Consider the following 21,744-nt stretch of genomic DNA (forward strand, 5'->3'; position numbering starts at 1 on the left):
TGAGGGCGGCATCTACAAAAGAAAGGGAGGAGATGAAGGAGGAGATACGACGAGGTGTGGGTGAGGAGGTTTCGGGGCTACGCGAGGAGGTAAAGCGAGGTGAGAAGCGTATGGAGAAAGAGGTGAGAAATAATACGGCTAGGTTACAGGGGGGAATAGAAGATCTGACGGAGGAGGTGGAACAGCTGACGGAGGGACAAAAAGAACTAGTGGAGCAGGTTCAAAAGAACACTGCGGTACTAGGAGGGTTAAAGGCGACACAAAAAGAAATTAAAAACGAATTAATAGCGACACAGAGGCAATGTCAGATGGTACGTGAGGAACTGACAATGAGGGTGGACGAGGTGACAGAGATAATGGAGACGAAGGACCGAGAGGTGAGGATGCACATAGAGACGGTCACGGTAGCCTTAGAGGACGAACTTGAGGAGACGCACCGGGAAATAAAAGAGGTGAAGCGAAAATTAGAGGAAGTGGAAGAAGAGGTGAGTGAAATTAAGAAGGGACGGACAGAAACTAAAAGAGAAATCCAGGAGGAGGTGATGGAATATGTGCAAGGTCGGTGCTCAACTCATAATGTGATGCTCACTAACCAAATAAAGAGTTTGCGGGTGGCAAAGGAGGTGCGGAGACGAAGTACGGAGGTGAGTGGCAATGTATATGATGTGAGGAAAGCTTCAGTCGGCTTGGGGATTGGTTTGGATCCGGGTGTTCGTGAGAGGCCGTTGGTGAAGTGTGCGAAAAAAGAGGTGTGCGAGAATGTCCGACCATGGGGTGTGTGAGGAAAAAGTGCACGCCAAGGAGTGAGTGTGCTGTCGAGAGTGAGTCGGTAGTAGCGCGTGTGCGAGGGGGTACATGGAAGCGCGGTGTGGTGAGTGTTACGGAGGAAGTAACGGAAAAGTGTGCGCAAGAGTGTGCGCGAGAAAGGTGTGTAACGGACGGGTGCATGAGGAAAGAGTGTGCTGTCGAGAGTAAGGGTGAGTGCGCGACCGAGAGTGGAGGAGAAAGTAGTGAGAGTGACACGGAGCGTGAGTTGGTTATGACAGGTGAGCGAGGATGTACACCTGGAATGGAAGGATGCACACCTGGAATGGTAGAGCGTGTGTGGGAATGCACACTTGAGTTGGTCGTGAGGCACGTGGTGGGGTGTGCGAGTGAAAGCACACCTGTGATGGTCACAGAGGAGGTGACCGAGGAAGGGGCGCGAAGAGGTGTGTTGGTGAGGTGTGCGAGCGACGAATGTGTGCCAAGGTGTTCGGTGGTCAGGTGTGTGACCAAGGCTGTGAGCGGAATGAGTGTACCGAGGTGTGTAAGGAAAGGTACGAGGAGCATGGGAACAGCTGGAGGTATGAGCAAGAAAGGGGTAGCGTATGCATGTAAGCATCCAGGTGAAGCATCGACGGTAACCGGTTTAGCGGTTTTTTTTTTTTTTTTTTTTTTTTTTAACAAGATCTAAGGCTCGTAGAGCGACTTATAGCCGAATCGGGCCCTCGGTGCGTGCCGGGCTTCGCGTGCCGCGAGAACCAGCGGGGATCCGAGCCACGGCAGGTTCAAAAGGACCGCCGTGCGCGATCCACGCTGGGCCTCGCGTGGAACGGCCGCGTCCGGGCTCCACTAGGCGGAGCGGGCAGCCCGATAGGAAGGGTCGTCATGGCGACCACTTTCTATTGAGACGTGCCGGCAGGTCGAGATCGGGACATTGGATGGCTCCATGCCGAGGTGGTGCATGGGATCTCGGCCCGGGTAAGCCCCCGTCCCTGCCCCGAATGCGGGACGTATCCAGCCGCTGGCACAAAACGACCCGCGTTCATTGCTCGGCTGTACGAAGCCGGGCTGTAGACGTGAATTGGCGCACCGAGAGGATGTAATAAGTAGACGGGTGATGAGGATAGTGTTTTGGCCCCGAAATTAGAAAAAAGCAAAATTTGATGATGGTACGGTGATTAGCGGTAAATGGCAAATTTTTGAATTGGCTGAAATTTGGTGTGCCAAATTGATAGTAGGACCTCCCCGATGTGGTGGGATGGGCAATCCACCCTCCCTCACAGGTGGGGGCAAATGCGCAATAGTTTATGGGGTGGCTATGACAACCGAGCCAGGGAGGGCTTGGTTATATTGATAGGGATCTAGCGAAGATGACAGTAGGTAACGTTAAGGTTAGTTAGTGACTGATACCTGTAGTGGGGACGCAGGTAGAGTAGAGTGGATTATAATGACGTGGGAGCGCAATAGTTTAAAGGGACGACTGGGGAGCGCAAGTTTCAGAGGGGAGTAGTTAGAAGAGATGATGCCGTGTGTGTGAGGATTGAACAGGTGTGATTGCACAGGTGTGCAACTGAACAGGTGTGTGGAGCAGTGTATGAGTGAGTGATGGTGATGTGTGTTGTGTTGACCAACTGGTCCAGGAAGAGGAGGAGGGTGCAGGTGGCACCAGGTATGATTGCACAGGTGTGCAACGACAGGTGAATGGAGGACAGGTGTATGGAATAAATGGTATGGAGTATTGGAATGGATGGTCGTGGAGTGAGTATGGTGGAAATTGTGGAGTGGAGTGGATGGTGCGAAGGTGTGAATGGGGGAAGAGTGGACCCCCATCACGGATACCCGGGGCGGGTAGTGTAAGTGTTAGGTAGTGGGTACAGGTAAATTGTGGTTGGATATTGGCATCTGTGGTGCGGGTGAAAGAATGGTCTTTGGATGGGTGCATTAGTGTTGTGGAAATGGCTGGGCGTGTAGCCTGTTAGTGTGTGTAGTTGGTTTGGGCACTCCACCACTGTGAGGATGTCGGCCAGGTGAGGCCGCAGGTGGGCTCTGGGAGCCGGTAGTTGTGGATGGGGCCCGAGGATCCGGAGGACGGACCCGGGTAGCCCAGTGCCAGAGGGCACCAAGGGGTGACAGAGCCAGGAGAGGGCCTTCCCCAGTTAGTTAGGTTAGGGTGAGGAGCTAGGTAAGCTCGGGTGGCAACTGCAGTGGTGGAGGTGTGCAGGTGGGTAGACCTGCTGGGAGAGCTACACGTCGCAGCCCAGAAATTGTGCGAGGGCACCGGGAGATGAATCGGGGGAGTGAGACCCCAAATTGAGAAGCACCACAGTTTGGTCAATGGGAATTGGTTTTTAGAACCCATAGTGTAAGTGGCCAATGGATTGGCAGGGAAAGACCCCGGGTAGTGTAAAGTGTGTTAATGTCATTTAGAAAGTAGTTAGGATGAAGTCTCCTCGCACCATCTGCATCCACTCACCTGAGGTGACAGGTACTCGGCACCATGCCATGTTTAATTATTTTTGATGCAAATGTTTTGGATTGTGAGACGCATCATGACGTGGGTGTGACATTGTGCTTTGATGTTCCATCTCTGCCTCCTTACGAGGATTGATGATGAATTTGGTGATGGCAAATTTTGAAGTAGAGGGATTGTGGAGACGAATTTGGTATAGGGGAAATATGGGGAAGTCGTGACAGTAGTGACGAATTTGTAAATGTGTAGATTTTTGTACATATGGGGGGTAAGGGCAAGGGTAGGGTATGTGACAGGGGGGTGACGTACGGTAGGGACGAGCTTTCTCACTTCGCCCTCCGTACGCATTTCGCCTTGCATTGCCTTATTGATGTGTACCCTTGTGACCTTACCCCTCGCTCAATTGTCTTTCCCCTTTTGTCTCCCACATGACCTGTGCGCCATTGGGTGCCGAGGGGAGCGTGCGTGGGTCGGCCATTGTGCGCCCGAAATTCCCAGAACCAGCTGTGTGCATCGATGCACCACATTATGGACCACATGTCTGTGGCCGAGCACCACTTATGGACCCCTCTGCTGGAACCGGCCATGAGGGCCCGAAATCTTGCTGGCGGACCTTGGCCACAGGGCACCGATGCCCCACAGGTGAACCACACGTAGTCGGCCCCTGTGGGCCATAAATAAAATAAAAACGGACACGTTAGGTGCATTCTTTTATTGCAAATAGGCCGCCAGCAAGGGAAGATGACAACACCAGGAAAATAATAATAACCAGCAGAGGGAGCCGAAGAGCAAGAGATCACCTGCAGGGTTAGGGGTTGTTGATTTTATTTTTATGGAACACTGATGAACTATGGTGACTGCACCGATTGGTGCTTGGGTGTGTATTGGTGCGTTTTTGGGTGCTTTAATGGTGCGTCGATGCAGAGCAGACTGTCTCCCCCCCAGAAAGAACAATCACAGGTCCTGGGTTAGTTTTGTAAATAAAAATAGCGTCATTGTAAATAATGCTCCCCACCGTCAGTGTATAGTTTGAAGACAATTCCGCAATTCGGTTAACTGTGGGCGTAAGTCTGTTAGGCAGGGTGCAATGGAGCAGCGGGACACATTTATTTATGTTTTAAAACTGTCGCACTCAGGGTCAGGTTAAAAGTAGAGGGAACTACACCTACGTGTCACACTAAAAATAAAAGTTGTAGGCCCGGGACGTGCCTAAGAGGAGGAGGGTGCAGTGTTGCGGAGATGAGGACTGTATTTTTTTTGATTGTGTGCTGTGTTATTATTATTATTGTTTATTCTGCGCCCCCCTACCTCCGGAGCTGTGTAAAGGTGAAAGGGCATCCCATAATTAGTCCACAAGCATACACGTCAGCCAAGTAATAGAATACCCCTGTTGATAGTTATCTCTTATTCTGTGTTCTAGGGTAAGGCTGTGTCTCCCATTAATTGAAGTACTCCATTGCACCAGTGAAAGAGAATAGATCCCCTTTCATTCCCATCCCCAAAATCTCCGTTTCCTTTTACATCCCCTTCCGTCATTGCCAAGCCTCGATTGCCCATATTACCTCCCCTCCAATAACCGCCATTGACCACGAGGCAGGGTCGGAGAAGAAAGGCGTGTCTCCACCTCATCATAGAGGGGAAGAGGGGCGTGCCCGCCCGTCGTCATCAAGGGCGGAGCCAGAGGGTCGCATGACCAACCAGGGCCGAGGTGAGCACCCCGATGGGCGTGTCCTGAAGGCCGGCGGCTTAATCGCCGGAGGCGTTATAAAGGCGCGCACGCAGGAAGCAAGTGAGTCGGTCACCAGGAGAGAGTCGTGAGGAGGCAGTCAGTGGCGTCGGTGGTCAGTTGGTTGCGTTGAGGAGTCGGTGGTGGTGGTCAGTTGGTTGCGGTGAGGAGTCGGTGGTAAAGAGTGAACGAACGCACAAGAAAGAGTTGAGGGTTTGGACCAGACGCGTCAGACGAGGCCTGGCAAGGCACGCGCCGTCCACAGCAGCCACAACAGCAGCGTGGGGCCTGAACGGCGGCTGCTAAACGCGCCGGTTGTGCTGCAGGACCCCCCTTGGACCTTCCTCTCCCTCCAGCCATCCACCTCCTGCCATTCCATCCTTCTTGTGTACGTGAGTTTGTTTTGTTTGTTCTGTCCCTGGGTATTTAATTAAGTCTGTAGGTAAGCTAATAATTTTCACTGTGTCACCTGCGTCTTATGTGCTTGTAAATAAACGTGACTGCTTTCTTTTTGCTTATGTGTGTAAATAGTCAATAAATTCAGTAGTATTTCCAAACCTTTCTTTGCCTTCGTTTTCCTCTTTGCATTCGTCGTTTTAGTCTTTTCCCTCATTGAGCAGCTGCGGTGCGATCCGGCCAACGTTTGGGTGGAATCGGGTGAGTCGGGGATCCTGTAACGGTCGTGGTCGGACCATCCGCTCGGCCCATCATAACATCTGAACCGCGATCAGTAACAATATATAGATATATATAGATATATATAGATATATATAGATATATATAGATATACGTATATATATAGATATATATAGATATATATATAGGATAGATAGGATAGGATAGGATAGGATAGGATAGGATAGGATAGGATAGGATTGATAGGATAGGATTGATAGGATAGGATTGATAGGATAGGATTGATAGGATAGGATTGATAGGATAGGATTGATAGGATAGGATTGATAGGATAGGATTGATAGGATAGGATTGATAGGATAGGATTGATAGGATAGGATTGATAGGATAGGATTGATAGGATAGGATTGATAGGATAGGATTGATAGGATAGGATTGATAGGATAGGATTGATAGGATAGGATTGATAGGATAGGATTGATAGGATAGGATTGATAGGATAGGATTGATAGGATAGGATTGATAGGATAGGATAGGATTGATAGGATAGGATTGATAGGATAGGATTGATAGGATAGGATAGGATTGATAGGATAGGATTGATAGGATAGGATTGATAGGATAGGATAGATAGGATAGGATTGATAGGATAGGATTGATAGGATAGGATTGATAGGATAGGATTGATAGGATAGGATTGATAGGATAGGATTGATAGGATAGGATTGATAGGATAGGATTGATAGGATAGGATTGATAGGATAGGATTGATAGGATAGGATTGATAGGATAGGATTGATAGGATAGGATTGATAGGATAGGATTGATAGGATAGGATTGATAGGATAGGATTGATAGGATAGGATTGATAGGATAGGATTGATAGGATAGGATTGATAGGATAGGATTGATAGGATAGGATTGATAGGATAAGATTGATAGGATAGGATTGATAGGATAGGATAGATAGATAGATAGATAGATAGATAGGATATATATATATATATATATATATATATACACACTAGCTGAGGTACCCGGCTTCGCCCGGGTTGAATAAGAATAATACAAATATATGATGAAAAGAACATGTATATTTTAGAGCAATATCACAGTACATTTCCTACATGACGTTTTTTCAATTTTCAATTTCTCAAAACCTCTGGGTATACAACATTTCTGGTTTTCTTACGTGGTGCCAAGACATAAAGATTGCTTGGTTTTCCAACCCTCGAGCAGCCCACGTACAGCTGGCCATGGGCAAACACTTGTTCTGTGAAGTTCAGGCCTACAACCTTCATTGATTGCCCCTGCGCCCTGTTGATGGACATAGCAAAACATAGCCTGATGGGGAACTGAATCCTCTTGAAGGAGAATGGAAGGTCAGGTGGAATAAGTGGTATCCTTGGAATGAATACTTTCTCTCCTCTGTATTGTCCTGAGAGGATGGTTGCCTCTAGGTCTAGGACATGCGGCATCATTTGCTGGATTGTCAATCGTGTTCCATGACACAGCTTTGGTGGATCAAGATTCCTTAGAAGCATGATTGGTGCTCCCACCTTGAGAATCAACCTGTGTGTTGGGAGTCCTTGAGGCTGACGACTGTTGAGAAACTCAGTTGGGACGTTTACTGCCTGATCTTCATGTCACTTTGGCAAGAGAATCATAATTTATTTCATGACCGGGCAGCGAACGTCATTATGTGCGACATTACGTCACTCCTACTGACGTGAAAACATTTGTTTTCCTTAAAAATATATTTAAAATAAATAAAATAGTACATAAATTAACAATAAAAGAAGCTAAAAAACAATTTAAAATACAATAAAAAGCACATTAAAAATATATAAATATGTACATACAGTATACTGTACGTACGCGCAACCACTGATTCTCATTCAAAACAGAGGTGACGTACAGTATTCCTTTACTGTGTCTGTGTTAGCCATGGGTCCGAAGAAGGATAATGCTCGTGTTTCCAAGCGTAATGTGGTTACGATGGACGATAAGGTAAATCTGATTAAAAGGTATGGAAAAGGTGGAAAAGTATCGGTGATAGTGCATAGACCTTATCGCGAATCAGAACCGCAATGCGTCATGGGATCGGAAAGGGGCAATAGCGCCGCCACAAACTACACCATGGAATTGCAGCTGGCCCGGTTTTTTTAACCATTGATATTAAAATAAAAAGTAGCCTCTAACCACCGGAATTTTATGCTGATTCCGAATCTGTGTCAAACTTTTCTCCGATGTGTAGTTCTTGAGTTATCAGCGGACATCCAGACAGACACACACACACACACACACACACACACACACACACACACACACACACACACACACACACACACACACACACACACACACACACACACACACACACACACACACACACCTCCTTTATTTATATATATATATATATATATATATATATATATATATATATATACATACATATATATATACATATATATATACATACATATATATATATATATATATATATATATATATATATATATATATATATATATATATATATATATATATATATATATATATATATATATATATATATATATATAGCCAGCACAGTGCTTTTAACCAAGTGATGGATTTTGTGATCAGGGAGCAGTTAGTTATCCAACCAAAGCGCATTGTCGAAACAGTGTGCATTGCTGGGAAGGAAACTTTGAAGCAATTGTGGACAAGTCAGCATTTGCAATAAAACCATACAAATACAACTGTATCCAAAATAACCTTCATATTAAAAAATCATCCAAACTAAATATAAAACGGCGAAGGAAGATGTATTACAATTGCTGCATTTTGGCTGTTAGAGAAAGTTAGTGAACATTTCAAAATGTCTACGAGTTGGTTCGATCTGTAATTTTTCCTTTTCGAAAGAAGATTAACAGGCAATACAAGGTATTCCAGACATTATAATTCAAAGATGGCACATTAACAGGAATCCAGTGACAAATAAACAACCATTTGAAAAAGAAAAACAGAAAAAGGTTCTTCTTTCTTTTTTACTCACCTTTTTCAAAAAAAGATATATAATAAAATGAGCATGTACATAGTTTGCGGCTAGGGGAGTAAAAAGAAAAATAATGGCAGCAGAATTGGCTAGATTTAATGAGCAAAATGAATGTTGATAGATAAAACAGAATATGCAACCTTGAAAAGCATCACTATTTGAGCATTGCTTGATCTGTACAACTAATACATTAGAGTTTCAAAATGTACACATATTACAACCCATCTTGGACCAGATTGTAAACGTTCCAGAATTTAAAACGGATATGTAGATCATAAACGTATTTTAAATGGTGCAACACAAATTAAGTTACGTGTTAATAAAGGAAATCAAAATCTGCAAACTATTAACGTACAAGGGACTGCTTTAACTCAGCCAGTGGACTTATCGACTTGCATACCAGTAGCTGCGGATCCGATCAGAAAATGACTCCGTCCTTACCGGGTGACACTGGGCCGCCGAGAGAGCAAACCAAGAAACATTTTTATTTCATTTCTGAAAGAGTAAATTAAGCTATGGGTGAATAAACCATCACCGCGATCACCACCAATAGCACCCATAAAGACGTCCACAAATTTATGATTAAAACGTTTACAATTCGGTTTTGCTTCCAGACACCCGGCACTGCAACAGACAACTTCCGATGGAAATGACCAGAAGCAAAAGGTATCTGCAGCGTGCCGACCCTCCCCAGCTTATCTTCACAGCCAACTGCAAAAGGTTGGGTCCAAGGCTCAGTCAATCTTGACGGCGGCGTAGATTTTGTGAATGAATATGTAAGCAGCATAAAAGCCTATTGTCCCCGTGAGCAGCCAAAAAGTGAAAACCATCAGGGTGGTGTATCCAAAATACAACAGTGATGGAATGAACTCCACAATTTCCAGCTGCAAGCACGACAAACATGAACAGCAAGTGCAATCAACAACCATTCTCAGAATGAGGACGGTCGATAAATATCATCTGAAGCATTGGATTTTGGTATTAAAAGCAAAAATAACGGTTGTCATTATAACAGACAAGTAGCAAGCAAGCATTCGTTTTCGACAGGCAATTCATATGTTGTAATATGAACAGTAATTTTCAAGCCCAAGATAAGCAAATCCCCAATATGCTGTAAACTGAGCATTTCCTCAGAGGCAATGTGCAATGATCAGTTTTGTATTGCTTGCGACGGACCTGTCCTTCCGGATGGATTCCCCAGAATTGTGGACGGGTTATTTATCTCAGAAATATGGTTTTGACTTGTAATAACCCCAAATAACCTCGGTGTTAAACGATACACCTTTACAGAGAGAAATTGGGTCTTACCCCCACCCTAAACCCTGGACATTTTTTGGGAAACTGCTTAAAACATTCCCAACCCCACCCCAACTCCTCACTTTTTATTACAATCACCAGTTTTCATTTCATCCAGTGGTTCAGGGATGCACACGAGTCAAGCAAACCAGCAATCAAAGCAAACACACAAGCCAAGCAAACACACAGGCAAAGCAAACACACAGGCAAAGCAAACACACAGGCAAAGCAAACACACAGGCAAAGCAAACACACAGGCAAAGCAAACACACAGGAAAAGCAAACACACAGGCAAAGCAAACCAGCAATCAAAGCAAACACACAGGCAAAGCAAACACACAGTCAAAGCAAACACACAGGGAAAGCAAACACACAGGTAAAGCAAACACACAAGCAAAGCAAACACACAGGCAAAGCAAACACACAGGCAAAGCAAACACACAGGCAAAGCAAACACACAGGCAAAGCAAACCAGCAATCAAAGCAAACACACAAGCAAAGCAAACACAGAGGCAAAGCAAACACACAGGCAAAGCAAACACACAGGCAAAGCAAACACACAGGCAAAGCAAACACACAGGCAAAGCAAACATACAAGCCAAGCAAACACACAGGCAAAGCAAACACACAGGCAAAGCAAACACACAGGCAAAGCAAACACACAGGCAAAGCAAACACACAGGCAAAGCAAACACACAGGCAAAGCAAACACACAGGCAAAGCAAGCACACAAGCAAAGCAAACACACAGGCAAAGCAAACACACAAGCAAAGCAAACACACAGGCAAAGCAAACACACAGGCAAAGCAAACACACAAGAAAAGCAAACACATGCAAAGCAAATCAGCAATCAAAGCAAACACACAGGCAAAGCAAACACACAGTCAAAGCAAACACACAGTCAAAGCAAACACACAGGTAAAGCAAACACACAAGCAAAGCAAACACACAAGCAAAGCAAACACACAGGCAAAGCAAACACACAGGCAAAGCAAACACACAGGCAAAGCAAACCAGCAATCAAAGCAAGCACACAAGCAAAGCAAACACAGAGGCAAAGCAAACACACAGGCAAAGCAAACACACAGGCAAAGCAAACACACAGGTAAAGCAAACACACAGGTAAAGCAAACCAGCAATCAAAGCAAACACACAGGCAAAGCAAACACACAGGCAAAGCAAACACACAGGCAAAGCAAACCAGCAATCAAAGCAAACACACAGGCAAAGCAAACACACAGGCAAAGCAAACACACAGGCAAAGCAAACACACAGGCAAAGCAAACCAGCAATCAAAGCAAACACACAGGCAAAGCAAACACACAGGCAAAGCAAACACACAGGCAAAATAAAAACACAAGCAAAGCAAACACACAGGCAAAGCAAACACACAATCAAAGGAAACACACAGGCAAAGCAAACACACAAGCAAAGCAAACACACAAGCAAAGCAAACACCCAAACAAAGCAAACACACAGGCAAAGCAAACACACAAGCAAAGCAAACACACAAGCAAAGAAAACACACAAGCAAAGCAAACACAGGAAAAGCAAACACTTCTCAATTTATAACAGAATTAGTCAGGACAAAAATCAGAGATGACATTAGTCAGGTTGCCAAAATGTTGACCCTGCAATGTTAACTACTGCAAACTTTTTTCACGGAAATGTGTTCTATATAGTTAGGAGAGTCAAATTAGCTTGGTTGCTACTTGTGCAACGTTGAGCATTTCTCAGGATTCAAGATGGCGGCCGCCACTATCTTGGATGTTGGCCAATTTTCAACTTTTGATCTCGATGACCTAGAGGGTCGTGTAATACTTCTTTCTAGGGGTTTTAGAGTACGGGTAGTCAATTTCTGGAGTTATTTTTTGGATATGGGGTCAATGTCAAGGTCAAAATGAAGGTCAAACTAAGAAACCTTAATGTATTGTTATTGTTCATAAGACATACCGGCACCAGAGACATGTGACACACAGTACCATGACCTCTATAGAGACGAGGTAATGTAGGTAGACTATTATAGACTTCACATTACAGACATTCACATTATTATTCGATTATATTATATTTATATTATATATATATGATACTATTATATTCGTCTTTCCCCAGGCCACTGAAACTGCTGGAGTAAGGGTAGTCGGCATGTCATACTTCAGTGAGGTATTCCCAATACATAAAAAAATGACAGCCAATTAGGCAAATAATAAAGCAAAAGCAAATAAAGGAAAAATAATAATAAAATAATAATACATATAACAAAGAACGGGAGCAGGAAGGAAACAAGAGCGGGAGAGAGAGGGAAGCACAACAACAGTGAACAGGGACATCAGGAGATCTGAAGAAGGGAGAGGGCTGGGGTGGGGTACACCGGATAAACAAGATGGACTGTTTGGTGAGCAAGGACTTTCAGGAAAGAAAACAGAATTTGATGGTGGATTTGGGATGCTCGTGGTCGAAGCGATGAAGAAAAGGACAAGTTCTGGTGTGCGATAGAGAAGCTGATGGAAAACGTGAAAGATGAGGAAGTTGTTGTGGTAGGAGGAGACCTAAATGGACACGTGGGAAGGAGTATGGATGGTTTTGACGGAGTTCATGGGGGTTACGGATATGGTGCGAGAAATGGAGAAGGTGAAAGGATTTTGGAGTTTGCTGATGGAGCTGATTTGTTGATTTGTAATACTCAGTTCCAGAAAGAGGATAATAAGCTTGTTACATACACGTCAGGTGGGTCGACGACAACCGTTGACTACCTGATGGTGCGTAGGCGAGATGGGGGGCACCTCCGGGACACAAAGGTGATCCCGGGGGAGGAGGCTGTTTCACAGCACCACTTGGTTGTCTGCGACGTAAGGGTGAAAGGTGCGAGGAGAGCTCGGCGGGTGAAGTACCAACCGAGAATGAAGGTGTGGAGGTTGAAAGAGGTGACAGTAAGGGAGGCATTAAAAGAGAGGCTGAGTAGGGTCGAGGATGATGTGGTTGAGCTTGAAAGTGGTTGGATGTCGATGAAAGCTAGTCTGTTGGGAGCCGTTGGTGAGGTATGTGGATGGACAAAAGGACCACCGAGGCACTCGGAAACATGGTGGTGGGATGATGAAGTTGGAAAGAGGATTGACGAGAAGAGGAAGAAGTTCAAGGAGTGGCAGAAGGCAAAGGGTACGGGTGCAGAAACAGCAGAGCATGAAAGTTATAAGGCAGCCAGGAAGGCTGCAAAGAAAGAGGTAGCAAATGCGCAGGAGGCATGTAGGAAAATGTTCGGAGAACGCTTGGATTCGGAAGAGGGTCAGAAAGCAGTATTCAGGATTGCAAAGCAGATAGCGAAAGAGAGGTGTGATGTGATGGGGGTGAGTTGCTTGAAGGATGAAGTGGGACAAATCATTGTCGACCCAGATGGAATTAAAGGAAGATGGAAAAGATATATGGAAATGCTGTTGAATACAGAGAATCAATGGGATGGCAACATAGAGAGTAACCCAGTTTTAGGACCGGCAGAGAAGATAACTGAGAAGGAAGTTGAGGAAGCGATAAAAGCAATGAAGGGTAGAAAAGCGGGAGGGCCGACGGGAGTTGTGGGAGATATGTTGAAGGTAGCAGGAAGTTGGGGTGTGAAGAGAATGACAGAGATCTGTAATCTGGTGGTGAAAGAAGGCCGCATTCCAGTGAATTGGGAACTGAGTACCATCGTCCCTCTATACAAGGGGAAAGGTGACCCTCTGGAGTGTGGCTCGTACCGAGCGATAAAGTTATTGGAGCATGGAATGAAGGTATTGGAAAGGGTGTTGGAGAGGAGGATGAGGAAGAAGTGAAGATCGACGAAATGCAGTTTGGATTCATGCCAGGAAGAGGAACGACAGACGCGCTTTTCATTGTGAGGCAGTTGCAGGAGAAGTACATGGAGAAGAGGAAGAAGTTGTTTCTTGGGTTTGTTGATCTGGAGAAAGCATTCGATAGGGTACCACGCAAAATATTGACATGGGCATTGAGGAAGTTAGGAGTGGAGGAATGGTTGATCAGAGTAGTGATGGCAATGTACAAAAGAGCGTGCACAGCTGTAAGGACGAAGGACGGGAACAGTGGTGAGTTTAAGGTGAAGGTGGGAGTGCATCAGGGGTCGGTACTAAGTCCACTACTATTTGTAGCTGTGACGGAGGTGCTGGCTCAGAACGTAAAGGAGGGTTTACCGTGGGAGTTGTTGTATGCAGATGATCTGGTGTTGATTGCGGAAAGTATGGATAGACTGAAGGAAAAGATGAACACGTGGAAGGAATGTATGGAGACAAAAGGTCTGAAGGTGAATATCGGAAAGACGAAGGTGATGGCAAGTGGTAAAGCATGTGGTGAGGTGGAAAGAACTGGGAAGTGGCCCTGTGCTGTGTGTAGGAAGGGTGTCGGAGTGAACTCTATTCAATGTACAATGTGCGCTGAGTGGGTTCATCAAAAATGTAGTGGTCTGAGAGGGTCATTAACCAGTGTGGCAGCTACATTCAAATGTAAGGTGTGCACAGAGGGGGCTGCAGATGGAGGAAATGTTGAGTTGGATCTTGGAGACGGCGTGAAGCTGGAAGGTGTGAAAACATTTTGCTACCTCGGAGACATTCTGAATGGAGAAGGTGGATCAGACTCGGCAACGGTTGCTCGAGTGAGATGTGCATGGAAGAAGTTTCGGGAACTGAGTGGCGTGCTGATGATGAGGGGAGTGTCGTTGAAGCTGAAGGGAAAGGTGTACACTGCATGTGTGAGAAGTGTTATGATTTATGGGAGCGAGACATGGGTAATGAACGTAGAGCAGCAACGAAGGTTGGAAAGGGTGGAAATGCGAAGGGTTCGACAGATGTGCGGAGTATCGTTGAGAGAGAGGAAGACAAATGATGAATTGCGAAAGATGATGGGAATAGAGCCTGTGATTGATGCTGTGAAGAGGAACAGGTTGAGATGGTTTGGTCATGTGTTGAGGAAGGATGAAAGTGACTGGTTGAGAAGAGTGGTGGAAATGAATGTAGAAGGAAGCAGAGGACGGGGAAGACCGAGAAAGACTTGGCTAAAGATGGTGGAAGAAGAAATGCGGGCAAGGGGGTTAAACAAGGAGAGATGCAGAAAATAGGGCAAAATGGAGAAGATCGTCATGGGGACCGCAAGGCTAACCCCTGCTCTAGCAGGGAAAATGGCCTTTAAAATGCATGTTGTTGTTGTTGTTGTATTTGGGATGGATTAACGGGTGTAGAAAAGATCAAGGTTTTGGATGGGGAAAATAAGAGATGGTGGTGAACAGCTGTTTTAAAGACCTGGAGGGAGGAGTCGAATTGAAGAGAGTGAGGGAGTTTGTCCCAGAGGCAGGAAAAAGAGGAATGAAGGTGAGCAGAGAGTCTTGATTTAGGCAGTTTAACCAGAAGAGGGTTGCTGGCAGATCTTGTGGCGACCTGCAGGAATATTTGGGGAACAGAGCACAGATAGAGCTGGGGGAGCAAGGCCGGATAGGAGTCGGTAGAAGACGGAGCGAACACCAACCTTCCTGCGGTGAGTGAGTGAAACGCCCTCGGAGTTAGCTTCATCACGGGAGATTCCAATGATTCTGAACGCTTTGGATTCAACAGCGTGAAGCTGACCTAGATGTGAGGCAGGAGCACCAGCCCAGTGTGGAGAGCAGTATTCCATCAAGGTGTGGATAAAAGCGTTGTGTGTGGAGAGAAGCTCAGTAGTGCCATGGAGGGACTTCAACTGGGTGTCCTCCGTCGTGTGGAGACTGGCTTTTGAGGCCAGCTTGGAAATGTGGTTTTCCCAGGAAAGATCATGGCAGCTAGTGAGACCCAAAAGCTTGGGTGACAGAACGTCTTCAAGAGGTTTGTTGAGAAATTAGATTGAAATGTTTTCCAAACGGTATTTTCGGAGAGACATAGTGAGAATGTGAGATTTGTCAGGATTGAAAGACATGTTCCACTTGTTTGACAAGTTTGTGATTTTGTCCAGGTCTGCAGAGAGTGAGGAGGCTGCAGACTGCCAATCTGAGGGTTGAGATATGCAGCGACAGAGTGGAGTCATCAGCAAAAAGATAGAGAGGATTTTCCAGAGTCGGAGAGATCATTAATGAAGACCAGAAAAAGCACAGGACCCAGAACACTGCCCTGTGGAACTCCAGCCTGGAAAGGAAGAGGAGATGGCAGAATTCCATTTAGAGCTACACGTTGACGATGAGAGGAGATTAAGTCCACGAGACATGAGTGGAGATTTCCAAGGATACCATTAGAGGAGAGTTTGGTGAGCAGTGCGGGGTGCCAGACCATATCAAAGGCACGTGATATGTCAAATTTCCTGTTTGGCATTGAGGACCTCCATCCATTGTTGAGACAGCAGAAGCAGCATGTCCAGAGCAGAGTGGCATGGTCTGAATCCAAATTGATCATCTGGGATCAAGCCATTGGAGAGGAGGAGGATTTAATATCAGAAGCGATGACCTTGCTGATGATTTGGAGCAGGCCGATTGGTCTGTAGTTGCAAGGATCTGTTTTTGCACCTTTTTGTGTGAAGTGGTAATGTTGCCTGATTTCCAAACAGATGGCAGATGACCTTGAGCAAAAGAGAGGGTGAGGAGAACAGTCTTTAAATGTCTTCTCAATTCCCATTTCCCCAAGCATCTTGAATATCACAGTTTTTTATTTGACCATCAATATGACTTTCACAAGGCAATATGTACCGGTGATATCGTTTCTTACATTATTAATGTCTGGGCCTCTTCTCTGAGAGACTTTTGGGATTCCTTTGTTGTAGTCCTTGATATCTCAAAAGTCTTTTACAGAGTTTGGGATTGGGGTCTGATATCCAAGCTTCCCTCTTCCGTCTTTCCTCCTTCACTCTGCTCTCTCATATCAAGCTCTCTCTCTCTGACCGTCTCTCTGACCGTAAATTAATACTTGACAATTCGGTCCTGTCTCCAACACTCTTATCTCCATAACTGGTGCTGGTTCAACATCTTCCCCCTTTCATGTCAACAGCAGTATCCCTCAGGGTACTGTCCTGTCTCTAACACTCTTCTTTCGTTTTTATCAATGACCTTCTTTCTTCTACAAATAACCAAATGCACTTGTATGCTGATGACTCGACATTACATTCCTCCATGTTTTTCCCATCTGCCCCATCTTTCCTCATTCGATCTACATCTTGTTTGATCACATCCACCACTTTAATTTCGGACTTGTACAAGATTTCCCTGTGGGACAAATGTAATCAGGTTAAGTTTAATGCTTCTAAAACTCAAACTCCTCCAATATCTATCTTATCTATCTATCTTATCTATCTTATCTATCTTATCTATCTATCTATCTTATCTATCTTATCTATCTTATCTATCTTATCTATCTTATCTATCTATCTTATTTATCCAGCTTATCTATCTATCTATCTATCTAATCTATCTAATCTATCTTATCTATCTATCTATCTTATCTATCTTATCTATCCTATCTATCTATCTGAAATCCTATCTATCTATCCTATCATCCTATCCTATCCTATCTATCTATCTATCTATCTGATCTATCCTATCCTATCCTATCCTATTCTATCTATCTATCTGATCTATCAGTATCTACAGTACTGAAACTGCTCTCCTCAAAATCACCAACGACCTTCTCCTCTCCTCTGACGCTGGCAACCTCAACATTCTCGTCCTCCTCGACCTCAGCGCTGCCTTTGACACCATCGATCACACTATCCTCCTCACCCGACTTGAATCCACCTTTAACGTTACCGGCACTGCCCTCTCTTGGATTAAATCATACCTCTCTGACAGATGCCAGTTCATCTCCATCAATAACTGCAAATCCCCCACTGCTCCCCTCCCCCAAGGTGTCCCCCAAGGTTCAGTTCTTGGCCCCCTCCTCTTCATCCTTTACCTGTCCCCGATCGGTCACTTAATCCGCCGTCATGGTCTCCAATTCCACTGCTTCGCCGATGACATCCAGCTTTTCATCTCCACCAAGTCCGTCTCCACCGACACCCACTCTATCCTGACAAACTGCATCACTGAAATAAAATCCTGGCTTCAAATCAACTTCCTCAAGCTTAACTGTGATAAATCTGAAATAATCATCATTGGCCCAAAAACGCTCACAAAATCCACCCATAACTTTGCCCTCAACATCGACGGTATCCCAGTATCCACCTCCCCTCACATCCGGAATCTTGGCGTCATCTTTGACCAAACCCTTTCCTTCGACAAATACACTAAACAGATCACAAAGTCAGCCTTCTTTCACCTGAAAAACATTGCCCGTCTCCGCTCATCCCTCTCCTCCACGGCTGCAGAAACCCTCATCCACGCCTTCATCACCTCCCGTCTGGACTACTGCAATAGCCTCCTCTATGGTTCACCCTCAAAAATCACCAATAAACTCCAATACATTCAGAACTCCGCTGCCCGTCTACTCACCCATTCCCGGACCCGTGACCACATCACCCCCGTCCTTTACAAGCTTCACTGGCTCCCCATCCCCCAGAGAATCCAGTACAAAATCCTCCTCTTGACATACAAAGCCCTCCATAACCTGGCCCCATCCTACCTGGCTGACCTCCTCTCCAGACACACTCCCACCCGCAACCTCCGCTCTGCTGGTACCAACCTCCTGACCCCCTCCATCCGGACCAAATTCAGATCCTGGGGGGACAGGGCCTTCTCCATCGCTGCTCCCACCCTCTGGAACTCACTACCTCACACCATCAGAGACTCCTCCTCACTCACCACATTCAAAACATCACTAAAGACCCACCTGTTCAACACTGCATTCAACATTCAACCCACAGCATTTAACCCCTGACTATCTCTTCTCCTTCTCCCTCCTTTTGCTTTAAATATTTCCCTATTGATTCTTGTCTTTTTGCAATTGTTGTTTTCATGTATTGTTATGCATTATGTTTGCCACTCTGTCAAAGCGCCTTTGGGCTTCTGGAAAAGCGCTATACAAAATAAATGAATTATTATTATTATTATTATCTATCTATCTATCTATATCTATCTCTATCTCTATCTCTATCTCTATCTCTATCTCTCATCTCTCATCTCTCCAATCTCCGTTGAAAGCTCCACAATTACACCATGTAATTTAAAAAACCTACTAGGTATTACCCTATCATGGAATTTATCCTGGAATCCACACATAACACAAAATAGCAAAGTCTGCCTCGAAGAAACTAGGAGTCCTGTTCAGATGTCGAAGATTCTTCTCTCAACTGTTGCTTCAACTATATAAAGGATTGATTCGTCCTTGTATAGACTGCTGCTCTCAAATCTGGGGAGGGGCTGCAACAGTGCAGGCCTTTCATGCACGGACTACTGCAAATGCGAGGGAGGAGTCGCCTGCTATAGTCGTTTCACCAGCAAGCAGATGGACATCGAAGATGAAGGGGAGCTAGGTGTAGATGATGATGATGATGATGAAGAGTAGTAGAGGATTGTGACCGCTGATGGCTGGTAATACTGTGCTCAATGTCTCAATAGAGGTCATGGTACTGTGCGTCACATGTCTCTAGTTTGGTCGTCATGTCTTATGAACAATAACAATACATTAAAGTTTCTAAGTTTGACGTTTGACCTTCATTTTGAACTTGACATTGACCCCGTATCCAAAAGATAACTCCAGAAATGGACTACCCATACTCTAAAACACCTAGAAAGAGGTATTACACGACCCTCTAGGTCATCGAGATCAAAAGTTGAAAATTGGCCAACATCCAAGATAGCGGCGGCCGCCATCTTGAATTCTGAGAAATGCTCAACGTTGCACAAGTAGCAACCAAGCTAATTTGACTCTTCTAACTGTATAGAACACATTTCCGTGAAAAAAGTTTGCAGTAGTTAACATTGCAGGGTCTCATACAGGACATATAGGAGCGGCAACTAGACTACATGCAAAGCAGAATAAAAAATAAAAAAACGTGTACAGAAATAAACTAGAAACATCCATTGAGCTCTTTCAGATGCACAGTGATCGAATCTATAGAGCAGTGAATTATCTTAATCACAAATAAATCGATTAGATCCACAAAAGCTCACTAAAAGGAGCAGAAATTGCTTACATAAAATTCTTTGAAATACTTACCTTGTTGAAAAAGTAGAAGATAGCATACATAAATACATAGAATGCAGATCCACCCGACACTACAAAGGTTTTCCACCACCAGCGGTAGTCCTGAAGGGGGAGACACACACACACACACACACACACACACACACACACACACACACACACACACACACACACACACACACACACACACACGCACACGCACACACACACACACATCAATACCTATCCACAACATGTCCTAAAAAAGGTAAGCATGATTCACACAACTGCACCCATGTAATGCCATCAAGATGTTTACATTATAAAAAAAAAATTGGGAAGTCTATTTCCTTTTTTGCATCAAGGGAAGGTCAGGTCAGGTATGGGAGCTTGTGTCAGAGCAGCTAGTCGCCACGTCCACTTTCCACCAGTATTTCAACGACCTCCATCTGGCCATCCTCTAGGCAGATGCCCGGCCCATCCCCATCTCCTTGAGATACCAATCAACTTGCTGCAACCACATTGCACGTAGTCAGCCCGTCGGCCTCATGCACTGATAAAGTTCCCTCACTGGGAGAATATAGTGAGCAGGATCAGTGTCAGGAAAATGAGCCACGTTTCCATACAGCCACAGTTGACACTCATGGACGGTTACAGGTAACAAATCTCATCTGAGTCTCTCTCAGCAAACGCTCATCAGACACAAAGTCTAACCAGCGATAGCCAGAGATTCTCTCAAGAGACCTGGTACTAAAGGAGTTAAGCCTTTGTCTCAGATACTTGATCAGAGTCCAAGCCTCACATCCATAGAGCAAGACTGGAAGCACCAAGGACTTAAATACTCAGACTTTCATCCTCCTGCATAGAAAACGACAGCTCCACACCCCACGGTCCAGTGAATCCACGACTCACCAGATCCCTCGAGCCCAGAACATGCGGAGATATTAATATCATTGCCAAGGTAAGTGAATCTCTCTGACATCAACATCCTCGCCACAGACAGGTACAGACAAGATAGCAGTATCCAGGATGTCATTGAAAGCCTGGATCTTCGTCTTGACCGAGGAGACCCATATCCCCAGTTAGCTCCGACTCCTCATTCAGTGGATTGAGGGCCCCCATAAAGATGTCCAGCATCTCCGCAAGGATTAATGCATCATCTGCGAAATCAAGGTCAGAGGTCTTGACATTCCCAAACGATGCATCACAGCTAGATCTCACCGACATCCTCCACATAATTCAGTTCATACAAGTGTTGAAAAGTGTGGGGGCCTGTAACAACTGTAAATAAGCAAGAGATGGAACCATCACACCTCAAACCACTCTCAGTACCAGGGTATAGTTCATAAATCAGATAGATCAGCTTTGGTGGCACCCCACAAAGACCGAGGATCTTTCAGAAGATATCCCAATTCACTGAGTCTAAAGCCTTGCGTAGATCAACATAGGCTGCAAGTAGCCCCTGCTGAAACTCTGGCCCACATCGGTGAGGACCCAAAAACCAAGGATAAGGGCAAGCATTGACCTCTTTGATGTAAAGCCAAACTACTCTTGGCATTGGTGCTCATGGAGATGGTGGCAAATCAAGAATTATCCGAGCACAGACCTTGCCCGGCACATAGAGTAGTGTCACCACTCAGTAGTTGCTGCAGTCCTGGCGTCACCCTTCCCTTTCCTGAGGGATAACTTCCAGTCAGTTTGGAAGATGCCTGTGCTCCAAACAGCACAGAACTGCATGCAACAACACGAGTAC

General features: G+C 45.2%; 1 protein-coding gene across 1 annotated transcript in view; it reads right to left on the reverse strand.

Moving 5' to 3' along the window:
• Positions 1-8,521: 8,521 nt before the first annotated feature.
• Positions 8,522-21,744, reverse strand: part of TM9SF4 (transmembrane 9 superfamily member 4) — a 107,899-nt gene continuing 94,676 nt past the window's right edge. The window contains exons 17-18 of the mRNA XM_068109977.2: positions 20,025-20,114; positions 8,522-9,521 (exon numbers count right to left, since the gene is read on the reverse strand). Of these exons, the coding sequence (XP_067966078.1) occupies positions 9,372-9,521; positions 20,025-20,114 (240 nt within the window). The 3' untranslated portion in view covers positions 8,522-9,371. The remainder of the gene's footprint in view (positions 9,522-20,024; positions 20,115-21,744) is intronic.

The sequence above is a fragment of the Myxine glutinosa genome, chromosome 3 (genome assembly GCF_964187855.1).
Source record: "Myxine glutinosa chromosome 3, kmMyxGlut1.1, whole genome shotgun sequence".
NCBI classification, from domain to species: Eukaryota; Metazoa; Chordata; class Myxini; order Myxiniformes; family Myxinidae; genus Myxine; species Myxine glutinosa.